Source organism: Pelodiscus sinensis, chromosome 14 (genome assembly GCF_052426305.1).
Source record: "Pelodiscus sinensis isolate ZL-2025 chromosome 14, ASM5242630v1, whole genome shotgun sequence".
NCBI classification, from domain to species: domain Eukaryota; kingdom Metazoa; phylum Chordata; order Testudines; family Trionychidae; genus Pelodiscus; species Pelodiscus sinensis.
Genome location: NC_143065.1, coordinates 7,338,390 through 7,358,658, shown reverse-complemented (window position 1 = coordinate 7,358,658; position 20,269 = coordinate 7,338,390). Strand labels below are relative to the sequence as shown.

The 20,269-nt window shown below is 47.2% G+C and overlaps 1 protein-coding gene across 4 annotated transcripts in view; it reads left to right on the top strand.

The window, feature by feature from the left end:
* The window catches only part of CCDC33 (coiled-coil domain containing 33), a 238,109-nt gene that overhangs the window by 61,169 nt on the left and 156,671 nt on the right, over nucleotides 1-20,269 (top strand). For all 4 annotated transcript variants that reach the window (XM_025183622.3, XM_025183623.3, XM_025183621.3 and 1 more), the window contains exon 5: nucleotides 3,267-3,368. In XM_025183622.3, the coding sequence (XP_025039407.2) occupies nucleotides 3,267-3,368 (102 nt within the window). The remainder of the gene's footprint in view (nucleotides 1-3,266; nucleotides 3,369-20,269) is intronic.

The following is a 20,269-nucleotide window of genomic DNA, read 5'->3' as shown; positions in this document are numbered from 1 at the left end:
AATTGTGAACTCTATGATTTAATGATCACTTTCACCCAAGCTGCCTTCCACTTTCAAATTCTCAACCAGTTCCTCCCTATTTGTTAGGATCAAGTCTAGAACAGCTTCCCCCCGGTAGCTTTTTCAACCTTCTGAAATAAAAAGTTGTCTCCAATGCAGTCCAAGAACTTATTGGATAGTCTGTGCCCCGCTGTGTTATTTTCCCAAAATATATCTGGATAGTTGAAGTCTCCCATCACCACCAAATCTTGGGCTTTGGATGATTTTGTTAGTTGTTTAAAAAAAGCCTCATCCACTTCTTCCTTCTTCTTCTGGGTAGGTGGCCTGTAGTAGACTCCTAGCATGACATCACCTTTGTTTTTAATCCCTTTTAGCCTAACCCAGAGACTCTCAACACTTCTGTCTCCTATGTCCATCTCCACCTCACTCCAAGTGTGTTCATTTTTAATGTATAAGGCTACACCTCCTCCCTTTTTCCCTGTCTATCCTTCCTGAGCAAGCTGTGCCCATCTATACAAACATTCCAATCATGTGTATTATCCCACCATGTTTCTGTGTGATATGGTGCAGTAAAGAAAGCTAAAATACAGTGTTTCTGTAATTTTACTTCTCCATGTAAGCCCTAGCTGAACCTGTCACGGGGATGTTAGATAGTTCTGACTGGAGGAGGAGACAGGACCCCATGTGGGATAGAATGTGAGAAATGCACAAATGGGATGGGAGATGGGGCTGAGTGATAGTGTGAGAGGGGAGAAGTGGGACTGGGTTGGGGCAGAAAGAAGGGGAGGCAGAACCAAAATGGGGCCTATGAAAGGGAGGTGGGAGCCAGGGAAGGGAGCGTGGGAGAGGAGCAGTAGGGCACGGTGAGAGACCCATTCTTAGAGTGTTCAGACAAAGTGCACAACTAGAGCATTTTTGAAAGCTCTGAATTTTTCAAGAGCTGCAGAGCGAGTCTTTGTCTCCAATAAACACTTTTAGGAGTCTTTTATTGCTATGTTAGCAAGTTTCTCTGCCTGTATGAGAAACCATGACTGTTGTTCTATATGCCATTCTCCTAACTTGCATAGTGACTTTGCTGCTGTGTAGTAGGGTGGGTGTTTTAATGGAGTAATAACTATTAGCAAGTGCTGCCAGGAGATGCCTTTCTGTGCTCTGTGGTAGTAGGATTACATGGGGAATGACTTTCTGCATTGTTTTGTCTCATGATTTATTAATGATCGGTATTAGTTATGGTGGAGTTAAGGGAGGAATAAATTGTTGGGCTATAGCTATTAAAGAACATCATGACTGATCTGCACATTATGCCGAGATCTTTTCTTTCCATGTACTTTGTTACCCATCCACATGCACATCCACATGCTTACATTCAAAGTAGGGTTATTAATTTACATAGAGGAGGGCAGTCAGGCTAGAGTCTTCCAGGGACATCTGCTAGGGTTTGCACTTGCCTTTCCCCAGGCACGGAAAGGGGTGGGACGCTAGAGTGTAGGGGCAGTTCCGTACTTTCTATTTTTCTGACAGTGTTTTATTATGCACATGTTGCAGGCACAGTGCAGAAGACAGTTGTTGAGCCAACTGTGTTTGACATAATTTCTTGGATCCTTATTTACCCATCCACACTTTCTTTATGGAATAGTCTGCCCCCACATTTCATTTCCATTTAAATCTAGAAATAATCCAGCATCAGTTAGTTTCCTGTCCTTCTGCCACAGCCTGTCTCAGCCTTCAAAAGAGGACCTCATTTTCCTCCTCCTCAAACTGGAGCACTTGATCGGAGTTCCTCTTTTGTTCCCTTTAGCATGGCCAAGAAGATCTTTTTTCTTTTTCCTGGAGCTCAAGTATCTCAGACTTTTTAGAACCTTCCAGCCTGCCCCATACTTACTCTGGGAAGTCCGCAGTTGTTAGCACCCACTAGAATGAAAATCGGAGCAGGGTTCAGAGCTACATCTGTAGTGTACCCTCCGGTAATGCCAAAGGGTTGAAATAAACACCCACTTTTTTCTGTTTTGTATTAAAACATGCATGGCAGGGAGTCTGAAAATGGAAACAACTTCTGTAGCTTGGCAAATTCCTGTGCTTTCCTGCTAGCCACTTAGTTTTGGGCCAAAGGTGTTGAGGGCATGCAATTAGGGTTCCCAGGGAGAGTACAAAGGGAGAAGGGGGTTGCTAGATTATGAGGATGGGACAATTAAAGGACAGGGCATGTGGAGGTAGCAGTAACAAAGATTTCTTATTGCAGCAAGGAGAAGTGCTAGTGATCTGTCTTCAGCCTGGTGCTCTGGTATTGGCACAGAGAAAAGCCACATTGAGCTTAGTCTTACTCAAAGCTGGCCTGTTAGACATGATGGTGATGTTACCTGTGCACTTCTGGCACCATTTGCGAGTATCAGAGGGGTAGCTGTGTTAGTCTGGGTCTGCAAAGGCGACAAGGAGTCCTGTGGCACCTTATAGACTAACAGATGTACTGGAGCATAAGCTTTTGTGGGCAAAGATCCACTTCGTCAGATGCATGTAGTGGAAATTTCCAGAGGCAGATATAAATACGCAGGCCAGAATAAGGCTGGAGATAACGAGGTTAATTCAGTCAAGGAGGGTGAGGCCCACTTCTAGCAGCTGATGTGGAGGTGTGAACACCAAGAGAGGAGAAACTGCTTTTGTACTTGGCTAGCCATTCACAGTCTTTGTTTAATCCTAAACTGATGGTGTCAAATTTGCTGATGAACTGTAGCTCAGCAGTTTCTCTTTGAAGTCTGGTCTTGAAGTTTTTTTCTGCAGGATGGCTACCTAAAGGATCCTCTACTGTGTGCCCAGGGAGACTGAAGTGTTCATTTGCAAGTGTGGATTCCTGGTGTCCTGCAAGGTTGCTGTGGAGACCACATAGCAACTAGCCTGCCTGAAAGCTGTGCCTTAGATGTTCTTTCCTCCTGCCAGAAATTCCCATTCCTCAGCTAATACAATTGTGTTTCCTCTTCTCAACTTTTGACTTTCCCCCACCCCTGGAATCCCAAGAAGGATCAGGAAGCCTGTGGCCATTGCGCATGTAAATTATTAAACATTTAAATGCAAAAGCAGAACGATTTCTTGTATTGATCTTACAGGAAAGGCTCCAGGGGGCAGTGAGCTTTAATTATCAATTGCCGATTTATTGTCAGTTATGGCAGCTCTGCGCCTCCGTGCCGCAGTCCGGATTGTTCGCACAACAAACAGTTCTTGTTTCATTGTCTGGCACTCGTTCCATCCTGTGGTTTTGTCTCCTCCCCAAACAGCCGAGGCAGAAGGACCCCGTGGGGACAAGTCTCTATGCTACAGTTGTTCGTAAAGGCAGCCTCATCCCGCGTTATGTTGGAATGAATTACACTGGCTTGGAGGTAAGTCCTGCACTGAGAAGCCGGGAGAGGGATGGATGGTGCCAAGCAGGGCCGGCCTTAAGCCAATTCGGCCGAATTGAGCCCCGCGCCTAAGGGGGCCCTGCGCCCCTGAACCCGGAAGTGCCGGTGAGTTACAGAGCCAGGGGCCCTGCTCCAACAATATGTGGAGTTGGGTCTCTCCCCCGGTTCTGCCTGGAGCGGGCCCCGGATCCCCCCTGCCAGCCTCTCCACACGTCCTCCCACCCTGGCCCCAGAGCATCCCCTTGGCCCCGGACCATCCCTGCTGTGCACAGCTCAGCATGGCTCCCCTTGGCCGGCTGCTGCTGCTGCCATGCACATTGCAGGTGGGCACGGAGGACGCCCGGACGTGACGTGATGTGACGTCACAGCCCGGGATTTTAAAACTCTTCAGAGGCACGTTGCGGGGCTGCCTCCAGGGCCTGAGCGCAGACTCCGGCCCCGCAACGTGGAAGGCAGAAGGTAGGGAAGGGGCTTGGGCGGAGGAGAGGGGAGGGAAGGGGAAGGAGGGCGGGGTGGGATGGAGGGGAGGGGCTTGGATGGAGAGGAGGGGGGGGAAAGGGGAAGAAAGGGGAAGACATCAAGAGACAGGGTGGAGGAGAGACAAATGGCAGGGGGCCAAGTGCAGACAATGAGGGAAAGGGCAGGAGAGGAGATGTCAGTGGGAGGGAGGACAGGGTGATGCTGGGAGAGGAGAGGAGAGGGGAAGGGCATTAGGGGCTAGAGGGGGAGAGGGTTGAAGGCTTGAAAGAAGGGGTGGGCATGAGAAAGGTATGGATGGAGCAAGTCATGTGTGAGGGCACAGGGGGCAGGACGGGAACGGGGCAGAGAGTGGTGAGGGGATGGGCATCAGGGAAAAAGAGGGAGAAGGGGGAGGCACCAGGAGGGTGCAGGGCTAAGGGAAGGTGCAGGTGCCAGGGGATTCTGGGGGTGAAGCAGAAGGGCAGACACCTGCAGGGAGGGACCAGCACCAGAGGAGAGAGGCAGGGCAGGGGTGTAGAAGGAGGTGTTAGAAGAGGGGTAGCTCACATGATCAGAGTGAGGCTACTGGAGTAGTGGGCACAGGGGGGAGAGAACCGCTGGTGGAGGCGGGCAGGTTGCAGGAGGGCTGAGGGCAGTGAGAAGGGCAGGAGTCAGGACAGCAGAGGAGGGTAAGGAGTTGGGGGCAGCAGGCACCGAGGAGATGATGGAGCAAGGAGAGGAGACATGGTTGCAGAGAGAAAAGGTAGAGGTTTATAAGATATTTATTAATAACTTGGCATGCTGCCCACGGCCAGATTGTTTGCGCCTCGCGGTGCAGTTTGGGTTTATGTGGGGATCAACACGTGGCCGACGAGTGGGAGCCAAAACAAAAAAGTAGTCAGTGTAATGATCTTCTGTTGATAAGTGGTTTTTAATAGTTAAATTCTTGGACTGTCGTTGCTCATGGAAAGTGCTGTCACATGGGTAGAAATCGGGTAAATATTGCAACCTGTGAACTCCTTGCCAGAGGAGCGCTGTGAAGGCTAGGACTATAATAGAGTTTAAAGAGAAGCTAGATAATTTCATGGAGGTTAGGTCTATAAAAGGCTATTAGCCAGGGGATACAATGGTGTCCTTGGCCTCTGTTTGTCAGAGGCTGGAGAGGGATGGCAGGAGACAAATCGCTTGATCGTTGTCTTTGGTCCATCCCCTCTGGGGCACCTGGTGCTGACCTCTGTTGGCAGGCAGGATACTGGGCTAGAAGGACCTTTGGTCTGACCCAGTACGGCCGTTCTTATGTTCTTGCCGTGGGCAAGTGTATTTGTCGAGCCCTGCCGACGACGAGTGGGAGTTTCATACAGATGTACTGCACCATATATTCCGCCATTGGAGCTTCCCATGCATAGATCTCTTCGCCACAAGCAAGAATGCGTAATGCATCCACTTTTGTTCCAGACTGGGTATAGGTCGGAGATCCCTGGGGTATGCCTTCTTTTGGCATTGGGGAGGCCCCCTTCTTTATGTATTTCCTCCCATCGTCTTTATACCTAGGGTGTTGACAAAAATCAGGATTGGCAAAGCCACAGTGATTCTCATAGTCCTGGCCTGGGCGAGGCAGCCGTGGTTCCCGTTCCTGCACAGAATGTCTTTCCGGAACCCATATACCTTGCGGAATCTGCCAGACCTATTGATGCAGGACCAAGGGCGCCTCATCCACCTGCAGCCACACACCCTGCATTTCACTGCTTGGCTTGTAACTGGTTCAGTCCGTCCAAACAGGCTTGTTGAGACCAAGTGAAGAACGTCCTCCTGCACAGGAGGAGAGATGCTATTCATACGACCTACCAGTTTAAGTGGCGGAGGTTCATATCATGGTGTTCTACTAATAGACTCACCCTGGAGATTGCATCTATCCAGCACATACTTGACTATATCTTATCCCTCAGCCATGGGGGTCTTTCCATTCCATCCCTCAAAGTTCATCTTGCTGCAGTTAGCACTTTCCGTCACTCCGTGGATGGTAGGTCGGGGTTCTCACATCCAACTATGAGAAGGTTCCTTAAAGGCCTTACTAACTTGAACCCACCACATAGGACCCCACCACCGACGTGGAACTTAGACCTAGTCTTGGATACTCTTATCCAGCCTCCATTTGAACCGCTGGCCACCACATCCCTTCAATTGCTGACACTCAAAGTTGTTTTTCTCTTAGCTATAACTTCCACCAGTAGAGTGAGTGAAATAGCAGCACTGATGTCAACACCACCGTTCACCCTTTTTACCAAGGATCAAGTCATACTCAGACCTCATCCAGCCTTTATTCTGAAAGTATGTTCTGCATTCCACCTTAATGAGCCAATTGTATTCTCTTCGTTCTATCCAGCTCCCCATGCTTCACTGCAGGAAGCGCGATTATATATGTTGAACATTCGATGTGCACTCACCTTTTATATAGATAGAACCAAGAGCTGGAGGAAAATGAACAGTTTATTGCTTTCTATAGCGGACTGCACCAAGAGCGAAGCGATGTCCTCCCAATGTGTAGCCAAACTCATAACAACCTGTCTTACCACGTGTTACTCGATCCACAAAAAGCCTCCTCCAATGCATCCTACGGCTCATTCTACGAGGGCCGTATCCACAACTATGGCATTCCTTAGGGGAGTCCCTCTTCAAGACATTCGTTGCGCGGCCACATGGTCTTCCAGTGCCACTATGCAATTTTATATGAATTAACAAAGGACTCCTAGGTTACTACAGCAATACTGTCAGCTCCACATCAACCCTGATTATGGAGCAGTACACGAATCTGTCTGACTACTGTCCTGAAGTCATCTACAGTGGAGCACCCACAGGGACCACTCGAAGAAGAAGAAGTTATTCACCTTGGTGCAGTAACAATGGTTCTTCGAGACATGTCCCCGTGGGTGCGCCACTACCCGCCTGCCTCCCCGCTCCGTAATCTGCTCTCTTTAGTTCTTTTTCAGCAGTTGAGAGGAACTGGTGGGAGCTGGATTGCGCACGAGAGGCATGAACCCTGTGAGATCGCAACGCACATCTGTGAGCCTGCTGACTACGGCTGTTCAAAATCTCCGGACTGTGGCACCAGGCCAGGGCCCGACACCAATAGTGGAGCACTGATGGGGACACATCTCAAAGAACCATTGTTAGTGCACCAAGGTGAGTAACTTCTTCTTCCCTCTCGTCACTGCCCACCCTTGGCGGCAGGTGGAGACTTTGCATGCTCTCCTCATGCCCAGGCCAATCAGAGCTTGGGAGTGGAGGAGTGTGTGAAATCTTTGCTCTGCCCCCACCCTGCAAGGGGTGCACCGTACCTAGAGGGAACTGTTAGCTGTTTTGAACAGCTGGCGGTTCCCTCTGATGCTATGTGCCCCTGGAGGGAGGAGGAGACTTCGCACACTCCTCTGTCTCCAGCTCTCAATTGGCCTGAGGGCAGGGAAGCAGCAGGATGGCCACTGGCTTGATTATCTGGCTTGGCATGCTGGATCTGGCTCGCAGAGGCTGTTTTGCCCACTCCTAGTCTAGAAACAGCCAAGCCAGTGGGGTTGCATTAGCCAGTGATGGATCTATCGTCCCGGAACTCACCTAATTATTTTTTAACCCTTTTATGCGTTTGGCCTTCACAATTTCCCATAGCAAGGAATTCCACAGATTCATTGTTTTTTGTGTGAAAAAGTACTCCCTTCTGATTGTTTAAAGCCTGCTGACTATTAATTTCCTTTTGTGACCCCTGGGTCTTGTGTGATGTTAAGGACTAAATAACACTTCCTTATTCACTTTATTCACACCATTCATGATTTTATAGACCTCTGTCATATCCCCACTTTAATAGTCTCTTTTCCAAGCTGAAAAAGCTGAGTATTTGTAATCCCTCCTTGTATGGAATCTGTTTTATACCAATAATCATTTTTGTTGCTGTCCTCTATACCTTTTCCACTTTTAATACATCATTTTTTAAATAAGATGACTTGAACTGCATGCGGTATTCAAGGTGTGGGCATACCTTGGATTTATATATGGGCATTATGATATTTTCTGTTTTCTTATTTATACCTTTCCTAATGGTTCTCAACATTCTGTTTGTTTTTCTACTACTGCTGCACATTGATGTTTTCAGAGAACTATCCATAAGGATACTAAGATCTCTCTTGAGTGGTAATAGCTAATTTATATCCTCTCATTTTTATGTTTTAGTTGAGATTGTTTTCCAACATGAATTACTCTTCATTTATTCCTACCCTTTGTTTCCTGTCTTTTAATCGGTTCTCAGGACATAACTAGCTGGATAACTTTTAAGGCAGCTCCCCACAAGCACCGGATCCACCTGTTTTCCTCACCCCCATGCTATTGTCTCCGATAGAGAGGCAGCAGCGTGGAGGGTGAGGGGGGCAGGCAGAAGCTGATACAGTCAAGGAGTCCAGTCTGAGCTCCCCACTGATAGAGGCTGCTCCACAACAGCAGTTCCTGTTTGTGGGGGGTCCAAGCTCCCTGTGGATTCCCCATGGAGAGAGGCTACTGCTTTGGAGCAACCTCTGTCTGCAGGGAGCTCAGGCGCCCCACAGACAGGGGCTGCTGCCATACTGCGCTGCTGTCTCGGTATCAGTTTTTAAACTGGCTCCCCTGGTGCACTGGTTCCTGCCTGCCACCCTGTGATGCTGCCTCTGATAGAGAGGCAGCAGTGTGGGATGGCAGGAGGGTCCCCAGGGATGGGACTTGAACGCACTAGCCCCGGGATACGCCCCCAGGGGCTATGGAGTAGTTGTGTAACCACTACAATTGTATGTGATTACACGACTATTCAATTTCATGCTCTTTGACATCCCTAATTTGATCTTGCCTGAGCTGCTCACCAAGTCATAGTGTGGATGGGCAAGAGAAGGGTTGGGACTGTGTTATGCTGAAGTGAATGATCTGGGGTCAATGTAAATGCTTATTGATCAATAAGCTGTACTCTTCCCATTGCAAATGGCTGTGCTGGAGCTTGCAGTACGTGACTTGTCAGGCCTGATCTCTCGCCTCCTCTGTCAGGCTGATTTGATGGAGAGGTCTATTTGCATTGCTGACAGCAGCAGAAATGTGGCTCAATCAATGAACTGCCATGAGCTACAGAGGGACATGCCGCTGGGGTTATTTCCTTCAAAATAATCAAAGAGGGATCGATCACAGCTGCACCTGGCTCATATTTAAAGAGAATTATTGAGGACCCGAAAGAAATCCTTATTCTTAGCTAGGCTTGAGTGGAGAGACCCCGGGATGCATCTTACCATACCTCCTCTTGATGACCTGACATCTCCTAGGTTTATTTCTGCTTGTGTTCACAGTGAAGGCGAAAGCTACAGTTGTTGGGGTATTTGAATGGGGGGCTGAGGGTGCAAGAGGCAGAGATTTGGGGATGGGGAACCGTACCAGGACCACTGACCCCCAGAGAAAGCTAGTCCTAGGACACACTCAGCCCTGTTGGGGGGTGACTGCTGAGGCTCAGGGCTTCCCCTGGGCTTTGAGATTAGGGTTGCCAACTTTTCCAACCTGACAGACCAGACACCATTGCTATGAATGGCAACGGTATCTGGTCCACCTGGTCGGGAAAGTTGGCAACCCTATAATTTGGATGGGGCAAAAAATGAGGGGCTCAGGGTGCAAGAGGCAGAGGTTTGGGGTGTGGAAGGGGGTGAGGGCTCCAACTGGAGGTGCAGGCTTTGTGGTGAGGCTTGAGATGAGTTTGTGTAACAGGAGAGGGCTCTGGGCTGGGGCCAAAGGATATGAGGTGGGTGCGGGAGGGGACTTAGGGCAGGAGGTTAAGTTGGGGTGTGGGAGGAGTCTCAGAGCTGAGGCGGGGGGTTGGGAGTACAGGAGGGGATGCTGGACACTTACCTCGGATAGCTCCTGGATTTGGAAGCAGCTGGAAAGTCCCTGTAGCCTCTTGGTGGGGAGAGGGATGCAGCTCTGCATGCTGCCCTTCTGGCCAATAGGAGCTGTGGGGATGGCAGCGTGCGGAGCATTCCCAATAGCCACAAACCGGCGCTTGTGGTCCAGCCGGGAGTGGGGGGAAGGTCAAGGCTCAGGGCTTCTGGTGTGTGGTGTAGAGACTTGCTGTGGGCCTGTGAAATAAAGCAGTGGGTCAGATCCAGGCTGCAGACAAGAGGTTCCCCACCCCTGCCTTAGGGTATAGATCACATGAAGTAACAATAGCTTAGGACTGTCAATCTCACCTGAGACCCTGTGTATGCACTCAAGCAGGTAGCCCGGCTGCCACAGCTCCATGGCTACTGTCATTGGATCTGGTTAACTTGGTGTAGCCACATCTCAGATTGCACTGCAGGCATACCTGGAGATCCCCAGCCCTGCAGGCTCAAACAGCCGTGTTTGACTACAGTGCTTAGTGAGAGTTCAAGCCAAATGGGGCTGAACACACGCCTGGCGCTGCTTGGCTGGTCCCTGAGGATGGGGTCTGTGTGAGAGCATGAATCTTTGAACCTAGTGCTAACACTGGCTCTGTCTGCATGTCTGGCCAGCTTATTCTGATGCCCAGTTCAGCAGCACCATGTTTCACACTAAAAATGTAGCCTAATTAAAGTAACACTAGTGGGCTGCGCCTCGTGCTCGCTATATTGCCAATCCCCCTCTCTCTGGTGGTTTTCATGGCCAGAGAGTATGATGATGTCATTTTGTCACCCGACAGGAAAAACGTTTGTATATATATAGAGAGAGAGATACGATTCTGTTCATTGGACCAAAACAGCAAGAAAAAATGAAAGTCTTCAGGAGAGACCAGATAGTGCACGTCCCCATGTGAAAAGGGCTGCGTCTGCATTACTTCCTCTGCAGGCTAGTCAGAAGAGTTGGTCTGTTGGAAAATGCTGTTTTGATTAAACTGAAATTTTACACAAAATTATTTCAATTTTGACAATAAATTGTTTAAGAAATTGGAAGAAATGTTTTGAAAATGTCAGAATGCCCCATTTTAACAGTCTTCTACTGGCAAGTTTGGGGGGCACCTTTTTGTTTCAAAACTTACATTTTATTTATGTCAAATACAGTATTTAAATGGTCAACACTGAGGCTATGTCTAGGCTGCAGGCTTCTTTCGAAAGAGGCTCTTTCGAAAGCATCTTTCGAAAGAGCCTCTTTCAAAAGATCGCGTCTAGACTGCAGGCGGATCTTTCGAAAGAGAAATCTGCTTTTTCGAAAGAGAGCACCCAGCGAGTCTGGATGCTCTCTTTCGAAGACGGCCTCTTTACATTGAAGAACGCCTTCTTTCGAAAGAGGAACTTTCGAAAGAAGGCGTTCTTCCTCGTAAATTGAGGTTTACCGCCATCGAAAGAAAAGCCGCGTTCTTTCGAAATAATTTCGAAAGAACGCGGCTTGAGTCTGGACGCAGGGGAAGTTTTTTCGGGAAAAGGCTACTTTTCCCAAAAAAAACCCTGAGTCTGGACACGGCCTGAAAGTCATGTTTTCAAATATATCATAATGAAAGTTTTGATGGATATTTCCAGAAGCAAACTTCATGAAAAAAATTGCTTTTTCTCCCTAATTCGGGATGATTTCCCCCCACAAATGTTGGCATTGTTTTGCAGGATGAAAAATCTCTTTTCCACAAAGCTCAGTTTAGAAGTGTTTAACAGTGCAGCTCACTGAAAGCAAAGGCAGTGCTGTTTCAGGACCAGTCATAACCAATACACACTGTTGCTCAAGCATCAAGTTGTAAGATCTGTGTTATTTGGCCCTCTCTGATATGATTCTTACAAACAATAGTCATCTGAAGAAGTGGGCTGTGCTCGCGAAAGCTCGTGATAGTCTGTAAAGTGCTACCAGACTATTTGTTTGGTTTTTTTAAGTAACTCCATAATGGTTAGGCATCCTGTGGCATGTCTTTCATAACATGGGCATTGACTGTGTCGGTGCTCCAGGGCTCAAGTGGACATGGAAAAATAAATAGGGGAGCTCAGTGCCTGCCTGCCACAGCTTTTCAACAGGGCCCTGGTGCTGGGCTCTAATCAGCTGCTTGGTAAGGTCCTAGGTCTTGTCAGCAATCAGCTGTTGGGCAGCTGGCAGGAGGTAGGGTAGAGAAGGGCCTGTGGCAGCTGGGAGCATTGGGGGCAAAGTTGGCTCAAATTTTTCTATTAATCTGCAAAATGAATTTTGTGACATGCAGCACCAATGTGGAGGTGATATGTGGAAGTCAGTGGATGTGATATACCTTGACTTTAGCAAGGCTTTTGATACGGTCTCCCACAGTATTGCCCGCAAGTTAAGGAAATATGGATTGGATAAAAGGACAGTAAGATGGATAGAAAGCTGGCTACATTGTTGGAATCAACAGGTAGTGATTCACGGCTCGATGTCTGGCTGGTGGTTGGTTTCTAGCAGAGTGCCCCAAGGATCAGTTCTGGGGCCGCTTTGTTCAATATCTTTATTAATGACCTGGATGAGGGGATGGATTGCACCCTCAACCAGTTTGTGGATGGTACTAATCCGGGGGAGAGGTAGATACATTGGAGGGCAGGGATAGGGTCTAGAGTGACTTAGACAGATTAGAGGATCGGACGAAAAGAAATCTGATGAGGTGCAACTAGGACAAGTGCAGAGTCCTGCATCTTGGTTGGAAGAATCCCAAGCATAGTTACAGGCTGCGGACCATCTGGGTAAGTAGCAGCTCAGCAGAAAAGGAGCTGGGAATTACTGTGGATGAGAAGCTGCATATGAGTCAATAGTGCGCCCTTGTAGCAAAGAGGGCTGATGGCATATTGGGGTGCATTAGGAGGTGCATTGCCAGCAGATCTAGGGAAGTGATTATTCCCCTTTATTCGGCACTGGGGAGACCACATCTGGAGTATCGCGTCCAGTTCTGGGCCCCCCTCATTACAGAAAGGATGTGGACACATTGGAGAGGGTCCAGTGGAGGGCAACCAAAATTATTAAAGGGCTGGAGCATGTGACCTGCAAGGAGAGGCTGAGGGATTTGGGCTTATTTAGTCTGCAGAAGAGAAGAGTGAGGGGGGATTTGATAGTAGCCTTAGAAATATAAGAACATAAGAACGGCCATACTGGGTCAGACCAAAGGTCCATCCAGCCCAGTGTCCTCTCTGCCGACAGAGGCCAATGCCAGGTGCCCCAGAGGGAGTGAACCGAACAGCGATCTCTCTCCTGCCATCCATCTCCACCCCCTGACAAAACAGAGGCCAGGGACACCGTTTCTTACCCATCAATGCTCATAGCTATTAATAGACTTAACCTACATGAATTTATCTAGTTCTCTTTTAAACCCTGTTTTAGTCCTAGCCTTCACAATCTCCTCAGGCAAGGAGTTCCACAGGTTGACTGTGTGCTGTGTGAAGAACTTCCTTTTATTTGTTTTAAACTTGGTGCCCATTAATTTCATTTGGTGGCCCCTAGTTCTTATATTTTGGGAGCAAGTAAATAACTTTTCCTTATTCACTTTCTCCGCACCACTCATGATTTTACAGACCTCTATCTTATCCCCCCTTAGTCTCTTCTTTTCCAAGCTGAAGAGTCCTAGTCTCTTTAATCTCTCTTCATAGGGGACCCATTCCAAACCCCTCATCATTTTAGTTGCCCATCTCTGAACCTTTTCTAATGCCACTGTATCTTTTTTGAGATGAGGAGACTACATCTTTACGCAGTATTCAAGATGTGGGCGTACCATGGATCTATATAAGGGCAATAAGATATTCTCTGTCTTATTCTCTATCCCTTTTTTAATGATTCCTAACATCCTGTTTGCTTTTTTGAATGCCGCTGCACACTGAGTGGACGTCTTGAGAGAACTATCCACGATGCCTCCAAGATCTCTTTCCTGATTAGTTGTAGCTAAATTAGCCCCCATCATATTGTGTGTATAGTTGGGGTTATTTTTCCAATGTGCATTACTTTACATTTATCCACATTACATTTTATTTGCCATATTGTTGCCCAATCACTTAGTTTGGTGAGATTTTTTTGAAGTTCGTCACAATCTGCTTTGGTCTTAAGTACCTTGAACAGGTTAGTATCATCTGTAAACTTTGCCACCTCACTGTTTACCCCTTTCTCCAGATCATTTATGAATAAGTTGAATAGGATTGGTCCTAGGACTGGCCCTTGGGAAACACCACTAGTTACCCCTCTCCACGCTGAAAATTTACCATTTATTCCTACCCTTTGTTTCCTGTCTTTTAACCAGTTCTCAGTTCATGAAAGGATCTTCCCTCTTATCCCATAACAACTTAATTTATGTAAGAGCCTTTGTTAAGGGTCCTTGACAAAGGCTTTCTGGAACTCTAAATACACTATATCTACTGGATCCCCCTTGTCCACATGTTTGTTGAACCCTTCAAAGAACTGTAACAGAATAGTAAAACATGATTTCCCTTTACAGAAACCATGTTGACTTTTGCCCAACAAATTATGTTCTTCTATGTGTCTGACAATTTTATTCTTGACTATTGTTTCAACTAATTTGCCAGGTATTAATGTTAGACTTACCGGTCTGTAATTGTCAGGATCGTCTCTAGAGCCCTTTTTAAATATTGGCGTCACATTAGCTATCTTCCAGTCATTGGATACAGAAGCTGATGTAAAGGATAGGTTACAAACTATAGTTAATAGTTCCGCAATTTCACGTTTGAGTTCTTTCAGAACTCTTGGGTGAATGTCATCTGGTCCCAGTGACTTGTTACTGTTAAGTTTATCAATTAATTCCAAAACCTCCTCTAATGACACTTCAATCTGTGACAATTCCTCAGATTTGTCACCTACAAAGGATAGGTCAGGTTTGAGAATCTCCCTAACATCCTCAGCTGTGAAGACTGAAGCAAAGACTTCATTTAGTTTCTCTGCAATGATTTTATCATCTTTAAGTGCTCCTTTTGTATCTCAATCGTCTAGGGGCCCCACTGGTTGTTTAGTAGGCTTCCTGCTTCTGATGTATTTAAAAAAAATGTTATTACCTTTTGAGTTTTTGGTGAGCTGTTCTTCAAACTCCTTTTTGGCTTTTCTTATTACATTTTTACACTTAATTTGGCAGTGTTTATGCTCCTTTCTGTTTTCCTCACTAGGATCTGACTTCCACTTTTTAAAAGATGTCTTTTCTATCTCTCACTGCTTCTTTTACGTGAGTGTAAAAGAGCCATGGTGGCTTTTTTCTAGTTCTTTTAATGTTTGTTTTAATTTCGGGTATACATTTAAGTTGGGCCTCTATTATGGTGTCTTCAAAAAGCTTCCACTCAGTTTGCAGAGATTTTACTTTAGTCACTATATCTTTTAATTTCCGTTTAACTAACCTCCTCGTTTTTGCATAGTTCCCCTTTCTGAAATTGAATGGCACAGTGTTGGGCTGCTTAAGTGTTCTTCCCGCCACAGGAATGTTAAATGTTATTATGTTATGGTCACTATTTCCAAGCAGTCCTGTTATATTTACCTCTTGGATCAGATCCTGTGCTCCGCTCAGGACTAAATCGAGAATGGCCTATCCCCTTCTGGGTTTTTGTACCAGCTGCTCCAAGAAGCAGCCATTTAAGCTATCGAGAAATTTTGTCTCTGCATTTCGTTCTGAGGTGACATGTACCCACTCAGTATGGGGATAATTAAAATCTCTTACTACTATTGAGTTTTTTATTTTGATAGCCTCTCTAATCTCCCTTAGCATTTCATAGTCACTACCACTGTCCTGGTCAGGTGGTCAATAACACATCCCTACTGTTATATTCTTATTAGAGCAGGGAATTACTATCCATAGTGATTCTGTAGAACATGTTGATTCATTTAAGATTTTTACTTCATTTGATTCTAAATTTTCTTTCACATATAGTGCCACTCCCCCACCCGCACAACCTGTTCTGTCCTTTCGATATATTTTATACTCCAGAATGATTGTGTCTTGTTGATTGTTCTCACTCCATCCGGTTTCCGTGATGCCTATTATATCAACATCCTCCTTTAAGACGAGGTACTCTAGTTCACCCATCTTATTATTTAGACTTTTAGCATTTGTGTACAAGCACTTTAAAAACTTGTCACTGTTTATTTGTCTGCTTTTTTCTGATGTCAGAGGAATGGAAAACCTGTCTTATGAAAGGAGACTCGAGGAGCTTGGCTTGTTTACCTTAACCAAAAGAAGGCTATGGGGAGACATGATTGTTTTCTTCAAATATATTAGAGGGATAAATACCAGGGAGGGAGAGGAAATATTTAAGCTCAATACCAATGTGGACAGACGAACAAATGAATATAAACTGGCTATCAGGAAGTTTAGACTCGAAATTAGACGAAGGTTTCTAACCATTAGAAGAGTGAAGTTCTGGAACAGCCTTCCAAGGGAAGTAGTGGGGACAAAAGACCTATCTGGCTTCAAGATTAAGCTAGATGGATTTATGAAGGGGATGGTTTGATGGAGTAACATGATCTTGGCAAATAATTGACCTTTCACTAACGGTGGTAAATAGACCAATGGTGGGATGATAGGAGTTACTACAGAGAACTTTTTCCTGGGTGTCTGGCTGGTGAGTCTTGCCCACATGCTCAGGGTTCAGCTGATCACCATATTTGGGGTCAGGAAGGAATTTTCCTCCAGGGTAGACTGGCTGAGGCCCTGGAGGTTTTTTGCCTTTCTCTGTAGCACGGGGCACGGATCACTTGCTGGAGGATTCTCTGCATCATGGGGTCTTCAAACCATCATTTGAGGACTTCAGTATCTGAGATATAGGTGAGAGGATTATTCCAGGAGTGGGTGGGTGAGATTCTGTGGCCTGCATTGTGCAAAGGGTCAGATTAGATGATCATAGTGGTCCCTTCTGACCTTAAAGTCTATGAGTCTATTAGATTCTTTTTTATGTGAATGTTCTTTTTCGAGTGGTCCCCGTGGATGCTCCACTATAGGTGTTGGACCCCGTCCCAGCACCACAATCTGGAGATTTTGAACAGCCATAGTCAGCCGGCTCGCACATACGCGTTGTGATCTCACTGTATTTGCGCCTTTTGTCTCGTGCGCATTCTGGCTCCCACCAGTTCCTCTCAACTGCCTCAGGTCACAGAAGGAGCTTCCCTCATCTCCTCTACTCTCTTTCTCAGAGACCTAAAGTAGGTATTAGGTAGTGTTAGGATTGTTATTGTGTTGCGTTAGTAGTAGTAGTTGTAGTCTAGTTCTAGTTTCAAAAAAAACTTTATTCATTATATATTGTTCACAGTTATCGTTAAACAGTTTTTAAAAAAGGAGAGAAAAGAGAAGACAAAATGAAAGGAAAGGGAATGCTGGGTTCGCCCGAATTAAAAAAATGCGATCTCTGTTGAGATGTGATGCTGGCCTCGGACAGGCATTCCTCTTGCATCTGGTGCCTGGGTAAGGGCCATATCCCTCAAAAGTGCACTGATTGCACTAAACTTACAGCCAGAGCTCTGCATGATAGGAAGATGCACCTGCGTATTCTTTTGTTTGACAAGACGCTTCAGCCTGCAGAGGCAGTGTCTCCCTCGCCACCTCCTCAGAAGCGGAGGGCGTCCTCCCTGGGGGCAGACCCTGTGAGAAAGAAAACAGTGTCTCCAGTATGTTCGCTGCCCTCGGCCCCGAGTAGCAAGCTAAGCTCGGGTACCAAACCCAGCACCTCCAGGTCCTGTTCAGGAGCATTTTCTAAACATAAAAAAGATGGTGGACGTGGAACCACCGTCACTGAGCATTATGTCGGTGCCAAGCGTGACAGCACCAGAGACTGCAGCACCGGCAACCTCGGCACTGAAACCGCACACGGCACCAATGCCTTCCATCCTGGCAGCCCCAGTTGGAAACTGCTCATGCCAGCACCCCCCAGCACCGAAGCCGCCCATGCCGGCAGCACCAGCACTGGAGCCAAATCAATCAGTACCACAGCCCAACCCGGCACATATAGCAACTGTACGTAGGAAGGCTTCAGGTGGGACTGCGGCAGGCCGAGAGCAGAGGTTAGGAAGTGACCCAGGGCAGGGAGCTGTAGAAGCCTCTGAGGGCTCGGGGCGTTGCGGGGAGGAGCCCCCGCCGAGCCAGTGGTGGGAACCACCTGCCACTACTAAGGCCCTGGGTCGGGGCCCGGTGGAGAGGGAGGGCCCGGGCCCCCCTACCCCTGCTGCCCGAGACCCTGGCAAGTGGGGACCGGGGTAACAGACACTGAACTGTGGACTAGGCCTCTGGGCCTGTAAACTGTGGACTAGGCCGGGAGGCCATATTTCCCCTAGAACAGGGGCACTGAACTGTGGACTAGGCCGGGAGGCCGTATTTCCCCTAGCACAGGGGCACTGAACTGTGGACTAGGCCGGGAGGCCGTATTTCCCCTAGCACAGGGGCACTGAACTGTGGACTAGGCCGGGAGGCCGTATTTCCCCTAAAAGGGGGCATCACGCTTTGGGCCGAAGCCCCAGTTGGTTGGATGATGCCTCGGAGGGGGGTGGCAACCCCCGTCAAGGGCGGGGCCCCCCGACAGAGACGGTACAAAAAACTTTGCTAAAGTCAAGGTACATCACATCCACTGACTTTCCCATATCCAGAGAGCCAGTTACCTCATCATAGAAGCTCTCTTCTAAGTGCCTCAAAATGAATTTATTGAGGATCCACTCCATGATTTTTCTGGGAACCAAGATAAGGCTGACTGATCTGTAGTTACACAGATTGTCCTTCTTCCCTTATTTATAGATGGGCACTCATCATCATGGCCTCCATACGTCTCCAAAGATGGTAGGATGCAGCATTAAACAGACCACTCTTTGCAATGTTCTGTGTGGCTCAATAGGCCAATGCGAGAGAGGCATGTTTGGCTGCAGTAGGTACAGCTCTATGTTGTAGTAGTGTTAGTTATCATCATCCGTTCTTTCCTCTTCTTTCTTTTCTTGTTCTGGTTTTCTGCCAAAGTCTTGTCGTCGTGCTTTTGTCCTTGGCGGAGGCGTTGACACCCAGTATTTCTATCCATTGCCAGGTTTTCCCAACTATCAATGTCTATCTGAAACTTTACCAAAGCAGCTTTGCAGTAGTCCTTGAAATGGAGTTTAGGGCGTCCTTTTGGTCTTATTCATCTGGCCTTGTCCTTTTGGTCTTGTACATCTTGGCATCCATCTGGCCATTTGCTTGCTATTATCTGTAATTGAGATACCCTCCTTAGTTTTTAAGGGAGCAATCTTAGTAATGTTGGGACCTAAAGCTTTCCTAAGGCCTTCATACATGGCTCTTGCATTTCCTATATCGGAGGCAACCTGGATATTACTGCAAATATCTATCCAGTATTGATTTATGCAGCGCCTGATCTCTCTCTGGAGTAGGCCTTTTGCATGCTGTAGTTTGGCCTTTGCGCTGTCGTATGGATTCTTTATGTATTCAAGATATGCTTTGTTCTTCTGCTTTTGGAGGGGCATCAATCTGTCAGCATTTTCCTCAAGCCATTCCTTACTGGAAGACTGTTTTTCTCCAAAAGCTTTATGGGCTGCTTCATAAATAGCGCTACGAAGAATTTGCCATGTTTCTTCAACTGATTCTACATGTGCATTCTCGTCCCGCTTTTTTGCAAAGGCTTTGGCAAAGTCTTCACATTTAGTACTATTCCTTGTGTTCACACAATTAAGTTTTGGCTTTTTGTTCAGTATGTTTTGTTCAGTTTGTTCTACATTTGCCTTTTTCTAATCATCTGGGATCTCTCCAGATCGCCACAAGTTTTCAAAGATAATGGCCAAAGGCTCCGCAATGACATTTGCCAACTCCCTCAGTACCCTCGGATGCATTAAATCCGGACCCATGGATTTGTGTATGTTTAGCTTTTCTAAGTAGTTCCTAACTTGTTCTTTCCCCACCACGGGCTGTCTACCTCCTTCCACTAATGCGCTGTGTAGTGCATTAGTCTGGGAGCTGAGGATGGATGAAGCCACAGTGATTCTCATAGCCCCAGCCTGGGCGAGGCAGTCGTGGTTCCCGTTCCTGCACAGAATATCCCTCCGGAACCCATATACCTTGCGGAATCTGCCAGACCTATTGACGCAGGACTAAGGGCGCCTCATCCACCTGCAGCCACACACCCTGCATTTCACTGCTTGGCTTGTAACTGGTTCAGTCCGTCCAAACAGGCTTGTTGAGACCAAGTGAAGAACGTCCTCCTGCACAGGAGGAGAGATGCTACTCGTATGACCTACCAGTTTAAGTGGTGGAGGTTCACGTCATGGTGTTCTACTAATGGACTCACCCCGGAGACTGCATCTATCCAGCACATACTTAACTATATCTTATCCCTCAGCCATGGGGGTCTTTCCATTCCATCCCTCAAAGTTCATCTTGCTGCAGTTAGCACTTTCCGTCATTCCGTGGATGGTAGGTCGGGGTTCTCACATCCAACTACGAGAAGGTTCCTTAAAGGCCTTACTAACTTGAACCCACCACATAGGACCCCACCACCGACGTG